The 17,922-nt window shown below is 38.3% G+C and overlaps 1 protein-coding gene across 3 annotated transcripts in view; it reads left to right on the top strand.

Annotated features, from left to right (window-relative positions):
* ADSS2 (adenylosuccinate synthase 2) overlaps positions 1–15,022 on the top strand; it is a 43,193-nt gene extending 28,171 nt beyond the window's left edge. For all 3 annotated transcript variants that reach the window (XM_032136528.2, XM_032136529.2, XM_058430494.1), the window contains 7 exons: positions 331–412; positions 2,932–3,058; positions 4,298–4,452; positions 5,772–5,896; positions 7,457–7,554; positions 12,078–12,227; positions 13,880–15,022. In XM_032136528.2, coding sequence (XP_031992419.1) covers positions 331–412; positions 2,932–3,058; positions 4,298–4,452; positions 5,772–5,896; positions 7,457–7,554; positions 12,078–12,227; positions 13,880–13,932 — 790 coding nt within the window. In that variant the 3' untranslated portion in view covers positions 13,933–15,022. The remainder of the gene's footprint in view (positions 1–330; positions 413–2,931; positions 3,059–4,297; positions 4,453–5,771; positions 5,897–7,456; positions 7,555–12,077; positions 12,228–13,879) is intronic.
* Positions 15,023–17,922: the final 2,900 nt, after the last annotated feature.

Genomic DNA, 17,922 nt, shown 5'->3' with positions numbered 1-17,922 from the left:
TTTTGTACAGTATAATACAGTTAATTCAGATTTAAGTCTTTTGTGTTTACAGATTTTAGTCATTCCATTTCTCTTCCCTCCCTACACACGTATCACCTTAATTATATTGTTGCTATGCCTAAACTTGAGTAAAAAAATAATTTGAAAGTCTTACTTATTCATATGGCTGATCTCCTTTATTAAATTTTATTTCTCAGAAGGTAACTTCAGTTTCAGGATTAATTTGCTGTTAAGATCGTTTACCATCTGCAGAAACCATTTGAATCAAATGATATTGTTTGAAATATTTTTTACAGAGTGGTAATATCTTGATTTATCTATGTTTCTCAGGTTTAAAGTTCTAGCTAACCAATACAAATCTATATACCCCACTTTGGAAATAGACATTGAAGGTGAATTACAAAAACTCAAGGTAATGCTTTCTGACCTCTTTAATGTTCTTTTTAATACTTGTTTGCCAAATTGGCATCTAGATCTTTTCATTCATGCAGGCTTTGGGTAAGAATTGGCAAAGGAAATTGTTTGTCTTGGACATGGTATGTTTGAGTGACTTTACATGATAATGGCTTAGACAAAATACTGAGTAGGGAGCAGGAGGAGTACCTGAAGTAAAGGAGACAGAGTCCAGATCATACGTCTCATGTGCAATGGCAGGAAGTTTAGATCTTATCCTGGAGATAATGAAAAGCTACTAGGAAATTTTGAACAGAAAGGAGACTAGATTTGCATTATATAAAAATCACTTCTAACAATTGGAGGACAGAGCAGCAAAGGGCTGAGTGAGAACTTTTCAGGCTAACCAACTCATTTAGGAAGGGTAACCCCATAGGGCCAGATTCTTTAGCACTGCACTCTTAAGAGACAAATAAGGTAATTGACCAAAGATTAGTCTTTTCTTGGCAACTATTGGGTGTCAGTGGTGCTTACATTGGTCAGTAGTTGAAATTCCTGTCCTCTTCATTCTTTCACCTTTTATGATTTTTGATGAACTTCAAACTGTTCCCTGTAAATCTGATTATTACTTCTTCTCATCTATAGATAAGTATCAATATCAGTTCCAGAACTGAGTAAGAATCTACAAACCTCATATGCCATTCTAGAATAAATGCAGACCTTAGGTCTGCCCATCCACTAAGTTCTAAAAAAATATGACCTACAAGGAACATTCTAAATGTTAGGTATTTGTATTTCAGTGCACTGATTGTTGTGTAGAATAGGCTGCCATTTTCTTTTTATTCAGTTATGCAATAAATATTTTATTTTATTTTATTTTTTGAGACAGGGTCTCGCTTTGTCACCCAGGCTGGAGTACAGTGGCATGAACACAGCTCACTGCAGCCTTGACCTTCTAGACTCAAGGGATCCTCCCTCCTCAGCCTCCCGAGTAGCTGGGACTATGGGCACACCACCACACCCTGCTAGGTTTTTTTTGGTAGAGATGGGTTTTCACCATGTTGCCCAGGCTGGTCTCGAATGCCTGAGCTAAAGCAGTCTGCCTGCCTTGGCCTCCCAAAGTGCTGGGGTTACAGGCATGAGCTACCATACCCAGTCTGTTATGCAACAAATATTTTAACTTTTTGACTAGCAACTTGGAAATATTTACTTGCCAAACTATGAGTATGGCTTTTCAATTCCATTTTATATGTGTTCCATGTGAATGTAAAGTAGGTGAAGAATAATAAATAGAATTGGGTAAGAAGATTCTTACAGGTAATCTATGTTGAACCAGAATTTTAAAGAACAAGGACCATGATGACTAGTGTGGTCATTTCAGGCATAAAAATAGGACTAAAACAGGAATAAGTCAGAAATTGAAGACTAGAGCCAAGGAGTGATCATACATTTATCAGTGGGTATTAACACACTCAGATGGGTTCATGAGTAGATTCTGGAATTTCCATAATAGTCCACATATTTAAACATAGTTGAACCTAGGTTTCATGCAGTTATGCTATAGGCCTTAGGGGAAGCTCTTGGTTATTTTACATTTTTAACTGAGTTCTGAAGTTAAGCAGTAGTACTAACAATTAAATGTTTTGAGAAATTTTTATAATGCCCATGTGTTACATAGTATTGGACATTATCTACTAGTAATAGTGTAGAGATAGATATGTTACAGTAATAGGATAAAATTTAAAAGAATAACAGTAATCAATCACTGATAGTTGCATCCTTGGCAATGTAACTTGTGGCCCTCACCACATTTTGAGAATCACTGATGCAAGTTTCAAAATTCATGGTTGGCCAAACACAGTGGCTTACACCTGTAATTCAGCACTTTGGAGGCTGAGGTAGGAGGATCACTTGAGAACAGCCTGGGCAACCTGAGCAGCTTCACCTCCACCAAAAAAAGAAAAAAAATTTAGGTGGTCATGGTGGTGGTGCAGCTACCTAGGAGGCTGTGGTGGGAGGATCGCGTTAGCCTAGGAGGTCAAGGCTGCAAGTGAGCCATGTTCCCACCACTGTACTTCAGCCTGGATGACAGAGCAAGGATCTGTCTCAAAAAATGAAATAAAAAAAAAATTTATGGTTTTGTGGATTATATTACAAATGCATCTTTTCAAATACCTCACAAAATTTAAAAGCACAATGTAATATAGTCATTTATTTTTATTTTCCTGAAATCTGGTTTATGAAGTTTAACTACTTTGCTGGGAGGGTTTTATTTGCAGTGAGGTTAATATAGAACCTTTGAATTTCACTGTATCTCTAGTTTTTGTTGAGCTAATGCCTCTTTTCTGTTCCTGGGAAATCAGCAATGAGAGATGAAGGCTAATCCAAATGTTATAATAGAGTGAGCACCGTCACCAGCCCTTTTCTACTTTGCGTTTGTCAGTTTTCATGTCATAAAGTCAGGTAATTTATTCTTGTTCTGGTTATGTTAAACGTTTATTAGTATACATGGAAATTGGTTTTTGTCTTTGTGTATAGGGTTATATGGAAAGGATTAAACCAATGGTGAGAGATGGAGTTTATTTTCTATATGAGGCCCTACATGGACCACCAAAGAAAATCTTGGTAGAAGGTGCAAATGCAGCACTATTAGATATTGATTTTGGTAAGTGAGATATGATTTATAGTTAAGGGAGCTTAACTGAGCCCTAAGTAGTTAAAATATAAATAATTAATGTTAGCATTAAGGAGTTTTAAAACAATGTTTTTAGCTTGTATATTCAGGAATGATGAAATTTGTCATCTTGTGGCATTCTTTTTAAAGGAATATTACAGAACACACAATACATGTGTTACGTTCCCTATTTTATTAGAAAAATAAAATCATCATTTGAGTTCAGTAGGTCTGAGGTTCTGTAAATTGTGGTTTTCATTGGTTTATGGTTCAGTTTCAAACCCTGGAACTATAAGATAATATAAATTCTGTGGAAGAATCTGCATCTTTAATTCAACCTTTTAAAAATGTGTACATTATTATTAAGCAAGATTTATAAAAGCCAGTTTACATAAATTAACTCCCTGGGCATGAGACTCTGAATTCAGAGCATTTCCTTCATCTTCAAAAGGTTAATTAATGCTTAACTTCTTTCTTCAAACTACTGCCTCATTAGTTTGTTGATCGTTTCATTTAAACATGACTTCTCATGATTAGTCTGATTGTTCTCAGCTTTTACTGACATTTCATTGGCTTTTGACTCCAAGTAAACTATTGAAGAAAGTGTATTTCTGTATAGTAGATATGTATTTTTGATACCATAATATGTCTAGCCAGTCTGGAAAGAAAACAGTGTCTACTTGGTAGAGTGAATAGTTAAATATGAAGGAGATCTTTGGGGGTGAGAAAGTATGCCACTCTTTAATTAGCTCTTATAATTTGAGGGTTATTCCCTGAGTAGAGATTAAAAGCTGGGGAAATGTTGAATACTACAAAATTCTTGTGTTGCCGTCACTCCAGGTTGCAACAACACTTTAAATATTCGTATGAGGGAGTCATATTTGTTTTACGCTAACAGGAAAACTATGAAAACAAGTAGATGAGTTTCAGCATTAAATTTCTTGATAATCCATTAAGTGAGTAGCTACTATAAAGAGCTGAGTCAGTAACTGTACATGCATTCAAGGAGCCTCTCTGTATAAGCGCTTCCATTAAAGCTCTAACCTCATTTTTATGTCATTACAGCTAAAATGAATAAAAAGTAAAACACTGAGTCTTTGAGAGGGCAGTTACAGTTCAGATCGGTTAGATACCTATAATATACTCAAATGCAGAATTGTAACGGTAATTCTGTTTTAAAATGTGTTATTTATGTGTATACTATATTTTAATGTCTGCTTCTGTTTTTAGGGACTTACCCTTTTGTAACTTCTTCAAACTGTACTGTTGGAGGTGTTTGTACTGGTTTGGGTATGCCCCCTCAGAATGTTGGAGAAGTGTATGGAGTTGTGAAAGCTTATACAACTAGAGTTGGTATTGGTGCCTTTCCTACAGAGCAAGACAATGTAAGCCTATTCTAAGTAAATAATCAAAATGCATTAAAAATTCATTCTTCTTTTTTTCTTAATGAATTATTGTCTCCTGTGCCTTTCACTTAATTTGCAAGATTGGTCAGAACAACATTTCCTTAAATACATAATTTTGGCTGGACGTGGCCTGTCTGTAATCCCAGCGCTTTGGGAGGCAGAGGCAGGCAGATCACTTGAGCCCAGGAGTTCAAGATCAGCTGGAGCAACATGGTGAAACCCTGTCACTACAAAAAATACAAACATTAGCTGGGTGTGGTGGCATGCACCTGTAGTCCCAGCTACTGGGGAAGCTGAGTAGGAGGGTCACTTGAGCCCAGGAAGCAGAGGTTGCAGTGAGCTGAGATGGCACCATGGCACTCCAGCCGTCACAACAGAGCGAGACTCTGTCTCAAAAGATAAAATAAAGTCAACAAAAATAAACAAAAACTATGTAATTATAATGATGTCAGAATATAAGAGATAATGAAATGATAGCTTTAAGCAGAAAGGGGCAAATCAAGGACTTTGGTAGATCATAGGAAAAACAAGTCGTAGGGAGTGACCTTAGCTTAGATATTTGAGCATGTTTTCTTTTTTTTTTTTTTTTTTTTTTGAGACGGAGTCTTTCTCTGTCCCCCAGGCTGGAGTGCACTGGCGCGATCTCGGCTCACTGCAAGCTCCGCCTCCCGGGTTCACGCCATTCTCCTGCCTCAGCCTCCCGAGTAGCTGGGATTACAGGCGCCCGCCACCACGCCCGGCTAATTTTTTGTATTTTTAGTAGAGACGGGGTTTCACCGTGTTAGCCAGGATGGTCTCGATCTCCTGACCTCGTGATCCGCCTGCCTCGGCCTCCCAAAGTGCTGGGATTACAGGCTTGAGCCACCGCACCCGGCCTTGAGCATGTTTTCGATCTTAGTTTTCTTCAGAAGGGCATTATTATATCAATGACTTATTAGATATGTTTGCCTTACGGTTTTCAGGAAAAGCATCAAACTACAGCTCTTGGAAGAACTGGCTGGATTTGTCTGTTTCATAAATACTGTTTTTTTCTTAATCTGTCAATCTGGATTTTAGGAAGTTATCTGTATAACATTGTAAAAAATATTGACTTAAAAAAATGATAATAAATGAAGCATTCCAAATAATGCCTCCCTCAAATAAAATTCATCATCTCTGTGGAATTCTATCTTCAATTTAGTTATTACCTGAAAGATGTTTATCTCAAAGAGGCTTTGCTATGATCTCTAGTATATATTATTCCACCAGATCTATAGCACTGCTATTCTAATCCTAAAGTTCAATTTTCTGTTCTGTAGGAAATTGGAGAATTATTACAAACAAGGGGTAGAGAGTTTGGTGTAACTACTGGAAGGAAAAGAAGATGTGGCTGGTTGGATCTCGTTTTGCTCAAATATGCTCATATGATCAATGGATTTACTGCGTGAGTATTCTTCAAAAACATTTATTTCAGGAAATCATAGATGATTAATGGCCATAGGTTTAATTTTGTGGAGTACCTTAATAGGAAAATTTCACTCTTTAGACTCCATATTGAAATTGTAGTGCCAGGCAGAAGTAGACCAAGATATAGGGGGAAGGGTACACAAGGAGAGAGACCCCAAGTTATCCTCCTGGATATCCAAGGTTGTTGAAAAGAATAATGATACTCTTACAGGTATGTAAGTATAGAGGCAGGCAGAATAGGGCATGTAGGCAGATAGGTGGATAGATAGACAGGTGGGTAGCACAGACACCATGAGCATGTACAGAGGGGAGGCGATGTACCTAGTGATTAGCGCATGGGCTTAATGTCTGAGTTCTTGGATTCAAATCTCAGATCTGTGCATTATGCTTGTGTAGCTGAGCAAGTTAATCATCCTCTGCCTCTGTTTTATCCTCTCTAAAATCTATATAACAGCATTACCTACTTCATAGGGGTATTTTAAAAACTAGGTGAGAAACATAGTGAGAGCCTGTAGCACACTGCCTGGCTCACTGAAAATGCTCAGGGAAAGTTAAGTTGTTATTAATACATATACATGAATAGGTAGATAAATTTATTCATATCTGTGTTAGACTTAACTTCCAGTAAATAACAATAAAGTTAAAAATACAATTTGTGGATGAGAATCCGAAATTTAGTTTGTTATCTAATTTCCGCAGATTTTCTCTTTAAAACCTGTTTTCCAGTCAGTTTGTCGGGAAATTTTGATGTCTCATGAAGAGGTCCTTGATGTGGTTTTTCTCACTCTTTGACAATTTCTGACCAGAAGGGTAGAGGTGATGGTAACCAGAGTGAAGAACTGAGGGATGCTGGCATGTGTGTAAATGTACATGTATCTTAATCATCCATGTAGTGTAGTGAGTTCTGCTGTGTTCCACGGCCACAGTGCAACCTTAACTCCAGGCAGCCCTCCCACAAATACAAGTTGTTTGTTCATCAATCATAAGAAAGCTGATCTGGGCATGGTGGCTCATGTGTGTAATTCCAGCACTTTGGGAGGCCAAGAGGCAGGAGGATCGCTTGAGGCTGGGAGTTCGAGACCAGCCTGGGCAACTTGGTGAGACCCTGTCTCTACAAAAAACACAAAACAATTAGCTGGGCCTGGTGGCACATGCCTGTAGTCCCAGGTACTCGGGAGGCTGAGGTGCAAGGATCGCTTGAGCCTGGGAAATTGAGGCTGCAGTGAACCGTGTTTGTGCCACTACACTCCAGCCTGGATGACAAAGTGAGACCCTGTCTCAAAACAATCAAAAAAGAAAGCTAAGCAAAATTCATCAGTGAAAATCTGTTACATTACTAGCAAAGTAACTCAGTGTATATTGTCCTCTAGTGTCTTATGTGTGGCACGCTTTAAAATACAATCCTAACCAGTTTTCAGAATTGCTTTAGAACTTTTAAGCTTTGCATGAATTTTTCTTTACTCCTGCATTAATCAAATTAGATATTAGAGCCTTTAAGAGTTTGGTCTTTTAACATTGCGTTTTCTTCCAAAATTAGGTTGGCACTTACCAAGTTGGATATTTTGGACATGTTTACGGAAATCAAAGTTGGAGTTGCTTACAAGTTAGATGGTGAAATCATACCTCATATCCCAGGTATTTTCTTTGAGGCAATATCTAAAGGATATTATAAGGTGAATGTATTAGAGCAATTTCATAAAGCTCTTCCATATAATTTGTGATAGATAGTGACAGGCTTGATATGCCCTTTATGATTAGTGCAAATTTGCTCACTTATTATTAGTTATTTTTTTCATAGCTAATATTTAGGTGTTGGGTCACAACAAGCATGTGCTCAAACTCAAAAGAAAAAACATGGACCTCTGAGCCCAGCCATATTGCTCTTGAGTCTCATCTTCCCTCCTTTGAAAGTAATTTCCATGGAGGTGTTTCTCCCTTCCTTGGGAAAGTATGCCACTCTTTAGAGTGAATAAGAAGAGGGGTAAGAAGAGACCTTGTCTTGTTAAGCTGGCTGTCAGTACATTAGCCCTCCCTATCCTTCAGGCCCCATCAGTGACTTTCTCTGCCCTTTATTCTATAGTAGTCATTTGATAAGGATTAGGAATATGCCAGATGAAGGAATATTGACTAGCTTAATAAAACTTGATGAGCCGGTAGGTTTTGTGACTACCTTATGACTACTGTTTCTTAGGAATTAAGGATAGCTCTTAAGTTCTTAGAAATTAAATGCGTATTATCTTTCCTTTTCTTACATGTATGTAAGTATAGAGGGAGTCTAGATAGCTTATAAAAAAGTATCTACTGCCATTGTAGGACAATATTCACTTGGAAAACTGGCTGTTCCAGTATATGTTATGTCCTGGTTCTTAATTCTATTTACAAAGCTATTTCAAGACTTATAACTTCAAACACCAAAGAGAATAGTCTAACGAAGTATAATGACATGTGGCAAGGTCTACCATCTATGGTAATGTTCTCTAGAACATTACAGCAAATTCTTTGAATTAAAATATTAAAAACTAACAAAACACATAAAACTTATCCGTTTCATGTGTTAATTTTAAAGCTGTTTTTGGTCAAGATCCCCCGGAACCACTCTCGAGATGGAGATTTGTATCCAAGAAGTGTAGTAGAGAATGCTTTCAGCAGTAGCACTTGTGAAAGAAGCAGAGGGACTAGTTGAAATACAGTGCAGCCAATCCCATTGGGAGCCACAGAGCTAGGGTGGCCGTTTAGAGTTATACTAAATTGAGGCAAGTAGCCAGAACTTTGTGCCTCCCAACAACTAGCCATGAAATAAGAGCTGTTCCTCAAGTGAGGTAGCTCCCTTTGGTCAAGAGCAGTTCCTGGAGAGGGACTGAGCTGTGAATCAGCAACATGCAGTACTCCCCACCAGCAGCAGAGAGTGCTTTAAGAGGGTATAATAAGTTTAACAACCTTCTGGGTCTGTCCTAGGGAAACTTATAAGAGGAAGGTTAGTGGTATAAATTAGCCCCTACTGTGGCTATCACAGCAGGAAAGTAGAAGCAAAAGTCCCATTAAGCTTTAAGCTAAGGCTCCCCCTATCATGTTGGATTTCATTCCAGCAGGCAAGGAATGGAGTCACTGGAAGAGGTAAATGACTCTGATCAGCATCTCCAATATGCTTTTAAACCCACTGGTGAATTTTTATTTCTAGAATTTCCATTTAGCTCTCTTCTCTACTTCCTGTTTCTCTACTGAGATTCCCTATCTGTTCGCTCAATAACAATGAAATTTACTTAATTTATATTAGCTACTTTTTTTCTGTTAGTCTAACATTTAGACCATCTTGAGTTTCTCTTGACTATTCTTTTCCTTGGTTGTGGATCACTGTTTCTATGCCTAATGACTGTTGGTCGATAGTCACTGGTTGACTGTTAGACACTGTGGATGATATATTAAAGAGACTCAGATTCTGTTATCTTCCTCTGAATAGTGTTGATCCTTGTTTTAGGGGACGATTCAGTTATTCACTGATCATCTTGAACTTGTATAGTTTGGTTTTATGCTTTGTGTGTAGTTACGTGGAAAACCCAAGATGTTTTTCAAACTTTAAGCTGGTATGAGTCAGTCTCCAAATTTTGTCTCTTCTATAGATCTTGGCAGAGCTTGGTTTTTGGCTTCATTATGGGGGGTTTGTAATAGTTTTCACTCAAGGGCGTGGCTTTTATTCTTAAAGAGCAGCCTTTCTGGTGGCTCTGCTGGATGCCAGGAGAGTTAAGGTATAATAATGAGATCTCTTCAATCGAGCAGTGCTGGAGCACCAGTGTACCCTGTCCCTTCCTTTCCAGCAGCACTACTGACTTCTAGAGTCTTTGTTCCACCCCTAACTGTGTAGCAGCTGAGGTCTGGTAAGCCTCTGATGGTCTTGCTCTTTACCTGTGGTGTCCTCCTGTAGCCATGGGACTCTCACATGGACTTCTGGGGGGCCCTTCTCTCTACAGCTCCTCTCTGATGCCTGGCCCTGCTGATTCTAGCTGCTTCAGCTTTCCTGAAGTCAGCTATCCACCTCTCCAGGTCAGTGGAGCCACCATTCTCTGCTGACACCAGTGTTCTGAACTGGTCAGGAAATTGTCCCTAGGCAGAAAGTTGGGTGGCTTCTGGACTTGCTTGTGAGTTTTCTCTCCCAGGAGCCATGGCTTTGTGCCTGCCTGTCATTCACTGCCTAGAAAGAGTTGTCATTTTGAGAGCTGGTTGGGAACTGTGTATTTTATGACGACTAGAAATGGAAGCCCCACTGATTCTCTTAATTCCTCCTACCATCTACAACAGCAGTTCCGGCATACCTACTTAGTATGGTTCATTACTTTTTCTAAGCTTCCAAGAGCATTCCTAGCAGTATGTTTTCATCATCTCTGTGTCATGCATCGTGAGAGGATAGTCCCATACCAATGTACTCTTACTCAACTTTGTTCTACCACCTGCTGCCCGCCTTGACCCAGCATTCCTCAGGATCCAGTTCCATATACACTGTCTTGGTGCCTAGTGGCAAATGTTGGCTTGTTCCTGCAGATCTTTTAGAATACAGTCCCTTTCCTTCCTTAGCAGGCCCAGTGCTTCCTTAGCCAGGTTACACTGGGACCTGAGCCTAGTTATTTACTGGCCAGGAGGGGGAAGGTGAAGGTGGATGTGAGATGGGCACATGCTGCCTTGCAAGACAGAGGCCTCTGCATCATATTCAAGCAACAGGGTGCCACAACCTTTAATAGGAAGTAATCGGACATTTTGCAGACCCAGAGAGTTTGGAAAATCTAGGGATTCAGGATTTTCGTGTATGTCAACTCAGATGTCCCATTCAGAGTCTCAGGGCCCCACTTTTTCCCAAACAAAGCTCTGACTTTGCCATAGCAAACTTGCTGGATTGCAGAATTCAGCTTTTTCTGGAGCTTTGCAGTCTATATGATTGAATTCTCATCTTAATCGTTGTCTTTTTCTGTTCTCTGCTATAGGAGATGGAATTTTGTCTAACTTCTGCCAGACAGGTTTCATTATCTTTCTCCAGTTCGTGAATAGCATTCATCAAGAGCCATCCAGTTCTGTTGCTCCACTGTACTCGAATCTCAGTGCCTCAGATAGAGGCTGTCCATACTCTATGTACCCCAGTGGCAGTCCTCATTGCCAGCCAGCCAGCCAGCCAATGATCCTGCCTCTTAGTTCTCATTTTAGAGCTATCTTCCTCTGACCATTCCTGGTGCCAGCTGTCTTAGATTGAGTTCCCTAGGAAACAGACTCCAATGTAGAGATTTGCACACAGGCGCGTTTGCTCATAAGTGGACTGAGCAACAACATCTGTGAGGGAGTGGGAGAAGCAGGATTAGGCAGAGGGAGAAATTGCACTGCAATATAGTTGCAAAAAAGCCTTTGCTGATCCCATAGGGAGCTCTGGAGCTAACATAGCCCTTGAAAGTTGTCCCAAATTAAGGTGAAGTACCCAGGTTGTTTCTATTCCTACATTGACAAGTCAATGGATATGGGCTGCTGTGGGGCAGCAGCTCCCTTCGGTGGAGGGCGAGTCCTGCAGAGGCTCTAAACTGTGAGTGGTTCAGCAGGCAGAGCTCCCACAGCTCTCAGTCTTGAGAGAAATCTGGGCAGAGTACCATAGCATCCACTATATTGACTCAAGTCAAAGAAACTCTTCTTTAGTACATTTTCAGTTTCTATTAGGGGATACAGAGAAAATAGGTAGAATAATGAAGAAAATTTCAAGTAGAACCATAGATTTCTCAGAAGACAGCAGGTATGCAGGCCTTCTTTCTGTGAAGTTGCTGTCATGCAGATCTACAATCCCTAATCAATAGAATGCAATTCTGTAAGCTTTAAAACTGGAAAGTTTTAAGTTTGGCACCCAGATTCATTTGGCAGCAAAACCAGTCTTGAACTAATGTTAGTATTACATAATCTTTATCCTCTTATAGCGAATGATCATATGTGTTGCTGCAGAAATATGTTTGATTATAGAATACTACCCCAGATGGTATTTGCACTGTTTTACCTTTCCACTACCTGAAGAATTCTAATTCCCAAAACATATGTGGCTCCAAAGATTTTGAAAAGAGATTTTGAACCTACAATATATCAAAAAGTTGTTCGACAGTAAGCAGTGTGTGCCATGAACAAATGTCCTCTTTAACTTTTAGCAAACCAAGAAGTCTTAAATAAAGTTGAAGTTCAATATAAGACTCTCCCAGGATGGAACACAGACATATCAAATGCAAGGGCGTTTAAAGAACTACCTGTTAATGCACAAAACTATGTTCGATTTATTGAAGATGAGCTTCAAATTCCAGGTAAACATAAACACTTTGTGAATAACTGTCTTTTCTTTTCTCTCTCTCTCTCTTTTTTTTTTGAGGCAGAGTCTCGCTCTGTCCCAGGCTGGAGTGCAGTGACAGGGTCTCAGCTCACTGCAACCTCCGCCTCCTGGGTTCAAGCTATTCTCCTACCTCAGCCTCCCGAGTAGCTGGGATTATAGGTGCGTGCCACCACACCCGGCTAATTTTTGTATTTTTAGTAAGAGATGGGGTTTCACCATGTTGGCCAGGCTGGTCTCTCCTGACTTCTTGCTCTGCCCACCTCAGCCTCCCAAAGTGCTGGGATTACAGGCGCGAGCCAGCATGCCTGGCCAACTGTCTTTTCTTTTAACTTGCCTGTGTGCCTTTGAAATAGAATAATGGAAAGATCATTGTTACTTTACAGAGTGCACATGATTTGCATAAATGCCCAGGAAGATACAAAGTAATAATTTTATTCCTTAAAGTAAATACAATGCTCATCTTTAAATAGAAGATAATATATTACTTCTCACCCTTTCTGACCCTGTCTTTAATTCTTAGTCTGTTTTTTTTTTTATCCTGTGACATTGTCTCATTCATTTCTCCCTCTTAATAACAAATCCTCATGTATCTCTACCACCACCAAAAATGGTTTGTGTTTTTGGGGGGGTTAAAAATGGTTTATGGTTTGTTTGGGTTAAATTACCCTTGAGATTTGGAGTTTCCTGAATATACATTGGGAAATAATTGGTATAGAAAATGGGGAATCTCACTAGAAAAAATATAAGAAAATAATTTTTAAAAATATTTAAGACTATTTACTAAAGAACAAATATAAGATGGCGAGGGAGTTAGGCATAACAACGTTATGGCTGTATCTAGTTATGTGAAGTCATTCTTTTAACAGATGGCTTTTTCCTTGTATCCTTTTGTTGGCATTGATGGATATTTGAAAGATAAGAAAAAGTGAAGTGTGGGATGTGTCCTCCATATAAAATCTATTTTGCCTTGTGGTTCGTTTCCAGCGTGATTCTTGTTTTCCAAATTACTAGCTGCCCCTCCCAGCTTGATGTCAAATTTAGTAAGCATATTTGCTTACTGCTCTTAGTCAGCATTTTCTTTTAATATAAACAGCAGTGAGTCTAACAAAAATCTGTAAAATACCACAAAGGTTGATCCTAACAGTACCTTATGGAAGCTGGCAATTCTGCAAATAATCTAAAACCATGTGGTGCAGATGATTTGATTTCCATAGACTCCTGTAGTGGGCAGTTTCTGAGGCTGTGCAAGTTAAAATCATATTCTCATCTAGATGTTTAAGATGCTTATCTTGGCCAGTTATCAGGAACTTGATCATCAACTTTCTGTAGGTTTCTGCTGGTGTTGGTCAATATTTTACTATCCTAAGTCATTAGAAATTAGGAAACTGAAAATATTGCGCAGTGAAAAAGGGAACAGTAAGGCATACTATCCTGTGCTGGGTCTTGTTTGTACATCCTGTTTAGAAATAGGCACAGTCTGCTAACAGAATAGAGAACAGCGAAAAGGCGCATAGGGAAAAGTTATGGTGATACTGAGAGAAGTGGGGGACTACCTGTTTTTTAATCCCAAAGAGTGAACATTAGAGATGAATTGATGCAATTCCTTTTCTCTTTGTATTCTCCTAGTTAAATGGATTGGTGTTGGTAAATCCAGAGAGTCTATGATTCAACTCTTTTAATGATTGCCAGTAACGCAAGAAACACTCCTTGAGAAGGAGGGGAAAAGACTTTCTTAAATATTTCATTTATGACCTGCAAATTCAAGAATAAAGACATTGAAGTAAGTTTGAAGCCCTACAGTTGTTTCCAGTCTTTTCAGATGGATGCCTACTGTGGAGATTAACTTTGGCATATTCCAGTGTCAGTTTTCTTTAGCTGGAATTGCCAAATCATTTGTTGCTCCTGCTGCTCTCATGGTGCCACGGTTTTTTTTTCAATGTTTAGTAATAGTATAATCCATGTTGTTTGATATCAAAAGTAGCATTACTTTTAATGTAGTTTTTCTTCATTATTGTCATTGCGTGTTCTTAAGTTTTACCCCTATTAGATGGTAAGAACAATTAATGCAGTTTTGCACAAATATTTTTACATTCTGATCATTCAGTTCTGTCATTGCAATCTTTGTTGTTAGAAGCAAATGATGAAAACATAGGGGTTCTGTAAACTTTTGTAATGCTATGAATTCTGTTTCAATTTTGGGCTGTTTATTTTCTGCTGAGACCATGCAAAATTGAGCTTTGGTGGGGCTGGGAGGGGGTTATGTATTCATGGGACCTTTAATTTGTACAGAACACAGAACTTATTTCTGTCAGTTATTTAATACATTGAACATTTAGTAAAATGTTCAAAGAGAAAAGATGTTTCCCAAAACAACAATCTTTATGTTAAAAATAATTAGTCATTAAAAGATCTGTTGTAATATATGGTGGATATTTTTCTTTAATTTCAAACATTACCTCTGAAATGTATATCTTTTCTGTTTTATCTTACCATTAGTTTTAAATCTAGTGGATTGGTTTTCAACATTGTGCCTGCTGATATGCCTACAAAATCATCTGTAAGTGTCAAAATGAACCCAAGTTTTTAGCCATAATTTTGATTATGCCTTTATTTCTCCTTTCTTGAAAAAAAGGTGTTATTTTGACAATTAGGCATAACATTGTTTTGTAGATTATCTTTTAATGAACTATTTTAAATGTTAAATTAGGTGCCACTTAAATTTATTTTATTACACCATGAATAGCTGATTAAATGAACCAAATATTTCTAGTATGCTTTGTGTATTGTGTTTTTGTTCTACTAAGAGAGGTTAGTAATACTAGTATATAGGAAAGAGCTTTATCTCTGTAGTGTAATACTTAGTTGAAGAAAAATTCTAAAATAGGAGCAGTATCGTTAGACTCAGTAAGTATAAAGAACAATACAGATTATCCTACAAGCCAATTACTGATCAATAGTGACTTATATGTAAAAATAATGTATAATGAATATATAATTTCTGTTTAATAGAAAATGGGCTTTTAAAGTCTGCATTCTTATCTTGGTTGCAAGTACTGCACTGTTAAAATGTATTTTTAGTAATGGTTCAGAGACAGATAATAAGAACTCATTCTCCTCCTCAAGTATATGTGTTAGACTCTTCCTAGGTATTAGGTATGCAGTGGTGACAGGAGCACAGTCGTCCTGAAACTTACTGTAGTGGGGGACAGCATGGTAACCAAATAGAGATTTATAAACAGTAGTTACATGCTGCAGTGGAAAAGTACAAGGTCTGATGAATGAGAATCTAGTCTTAATTTAGCAGGGGTTGGAGAAGGCCATTAATGGAAATAATGTCTAAATAGACCAAGCAGATGAGTGCAGAGCAGACAGAGGGACATGTACTGTACAAAGGCCCAGAGGCGGGAAAGAATTTGGAAAGTTGGAGCAACCGAACAAAATGAGTGAGGGGCTGATGAGACTGATTAGCTTAGCAGTAAATTCAAGGAGTAAAATCATGGTGGGGGGGGTTGTGTTTTTTTTTCTTTTTTTTTTTTTTTTTTTTGAGGCAGAGTCTCGCTCTGTCACCCAGGCTGGAGTGCAGTGGCGTGATCTCAGCCCACTGCAACCTCCGCCTCCCGGGTTCAATCAATTCTCCTGCTTCAGACTCCTGAGTAGTTGGGATTACAAGCACATGCCACCACACATTTATTTTGTAGGCATGAGCCACCATACCCAGCCAAAACCATGTTTTACATGAAAGAAGACAACTATAATATAATACAAGATATACAGTAGTTCCCCCCTTATCCATGAGAGATACGTTCAAAGACCCCCAATGGATGCCTAAAAGTGTGGGTAGTAGTACCAAATCATATATATACTGTTTTTTCCAATACATACCTTTGATAAAGTGTAATTTATAAATGAGGCATAGTAAGAGATTAATAACATAATAAAATAGAACAATTGTAACAATGTACTGTAATAAAAATTATGTGGATGTGCTCTCTCTCTCAAAGTATCCTCTATTGTACTGTATTTACCCTTCTCGTGATCATGGGAGATGCTACAGTGCCTCCATGATGAGATGCAGTGAGGTGATGTAGGCATCGTGATGTAGCGATGGGCTGCTGTTGACCGTCTGTGTAATGGCTTGGTGTCACTCATTTCAAGGGATTCCTCACTGAAGTCTTTGCATGGGCTCAGTGCTTTCTGGAGTGACACATTGCCATTAATATTAAGATGTTTTCTGTTGGTATCTTCCACCCATAAATGGAATGCCTTTTCCATCTTAACTAAGCACTTATCATGCACCGTGGCCACAGCTTTTGCAGTTTGAGATGGGACAACAAAACTAGCATGAATTTCTTCTTCCTCCTTCAAAATTTCACAGATTTGTTCTTACTGTAAATCTTAGCAACATCAGCGTATGATTTGTTTTTATTTCCTTCAGTAGAATTTTCACCTTTTCACTTGAAATGAGTACTTTACAGCTTCCCTTTGGCATACCTGAATTGCCAGCATCACTACTCTTGTGTTTTGGGGCCACTATTAAGTAAAATAAGGGTTCCTTGAACACAAGCACTGAGATACCAGGCAGTCGATCTGATAACCACTCGATCTGATAACCGAGACAGCTACTAAGTGACTAACAGGCAGGTACTGCAGACAGTGTGGAGACACAGGACAAAGGGATGACTGACATTCTAGGCAGGACAGAGAAGGATGGCCTGATGTCTCATTATGGTACTGAGAGCTGCTTGCAGTTTGAAACTCATAAATTGTTTCTGGAATTTTCAATGTAATATTTTTGGGGCAGGTTTGGCCTCCGGTAACTAAAACCAATGAAAATGAAACCACAGATATGGGGAGACTACTGTATTATGCTTAAGAAGGCCCTAATGTGAGCACAGGAAAATTGCTAAAACTGTATACTCTAAATTTCAAAACTCAGTAGATGGAAACTGCATGGCAGAACAAGACACTGAAATGGGAAGAGGGCCTATTTAGTATACATTTTTAATATACTAATTAATGAATATAGTTGAATAGGGATGCAAGAATATCTGAGGCATTTTTGAGAAAGTAACATGTTGAGAGAGGAGTCTTTTTCCCGCCAGATGTTAGAACAGTACACAGCTACCGTAATAAAAATATATAGCATTGCTATGAGAAAGAACAAATACATAAGAGAAATGGAATAGACATTCCAGAAATAGATGCAAGCATATTTGGGAACTTAACACAGGCTTATCTAATCTTAGAGAAAGCCGCCTTCATAAAAACAGCAAACTCAGGAACCTAAGGAAAAAATGTTCAGATTGAACTGAGTTTATATATATATAAATACTATATATATATAAAATATATATATAGTATTATGAACAAAGTTTTTTTTTAAAGCCTGAGAAAACAAACTTGGGAAAAAATATTTCAATGCATATCCCTAATGTACAAAGAGCGAATAAAGTGACAAGTAATAGAAAAATGGACAAAAAATTAATATATATCAAGCAATCCACAGAAAAAGAAATATCAATGGCCCAAAACATGGAAAGTATCCACCTCCACCTTTCCCTATAGATAAAAAAATATAACTTAACAATGAGAAACCACTTCTCATCTCGGATTGGTAAATATGAGAAGATCAGTGCTATCAAGAACGTGGAGAAATAGATACTTTCATA

This window comes from Hylobates moloch, unplaced genomic scaffold (genome assembly GCF_009828535.3).
Source record: "Hylobates moloch isolate HMO894 unplaced genomic scaffold, HMol_V3 SCAFFOLD_18, whole genome shotgun sequence".
NCBI classification, from domain to species: domain Eukaryota; kingdom Metazoa; phylum Chordata; class Mammalia; order Primates; family Hylobatidae; genus Hylobates; species Hylobates moloch.
This window is presented reverse-complemented; position numbering and strand designations above follow the sequence as displayed.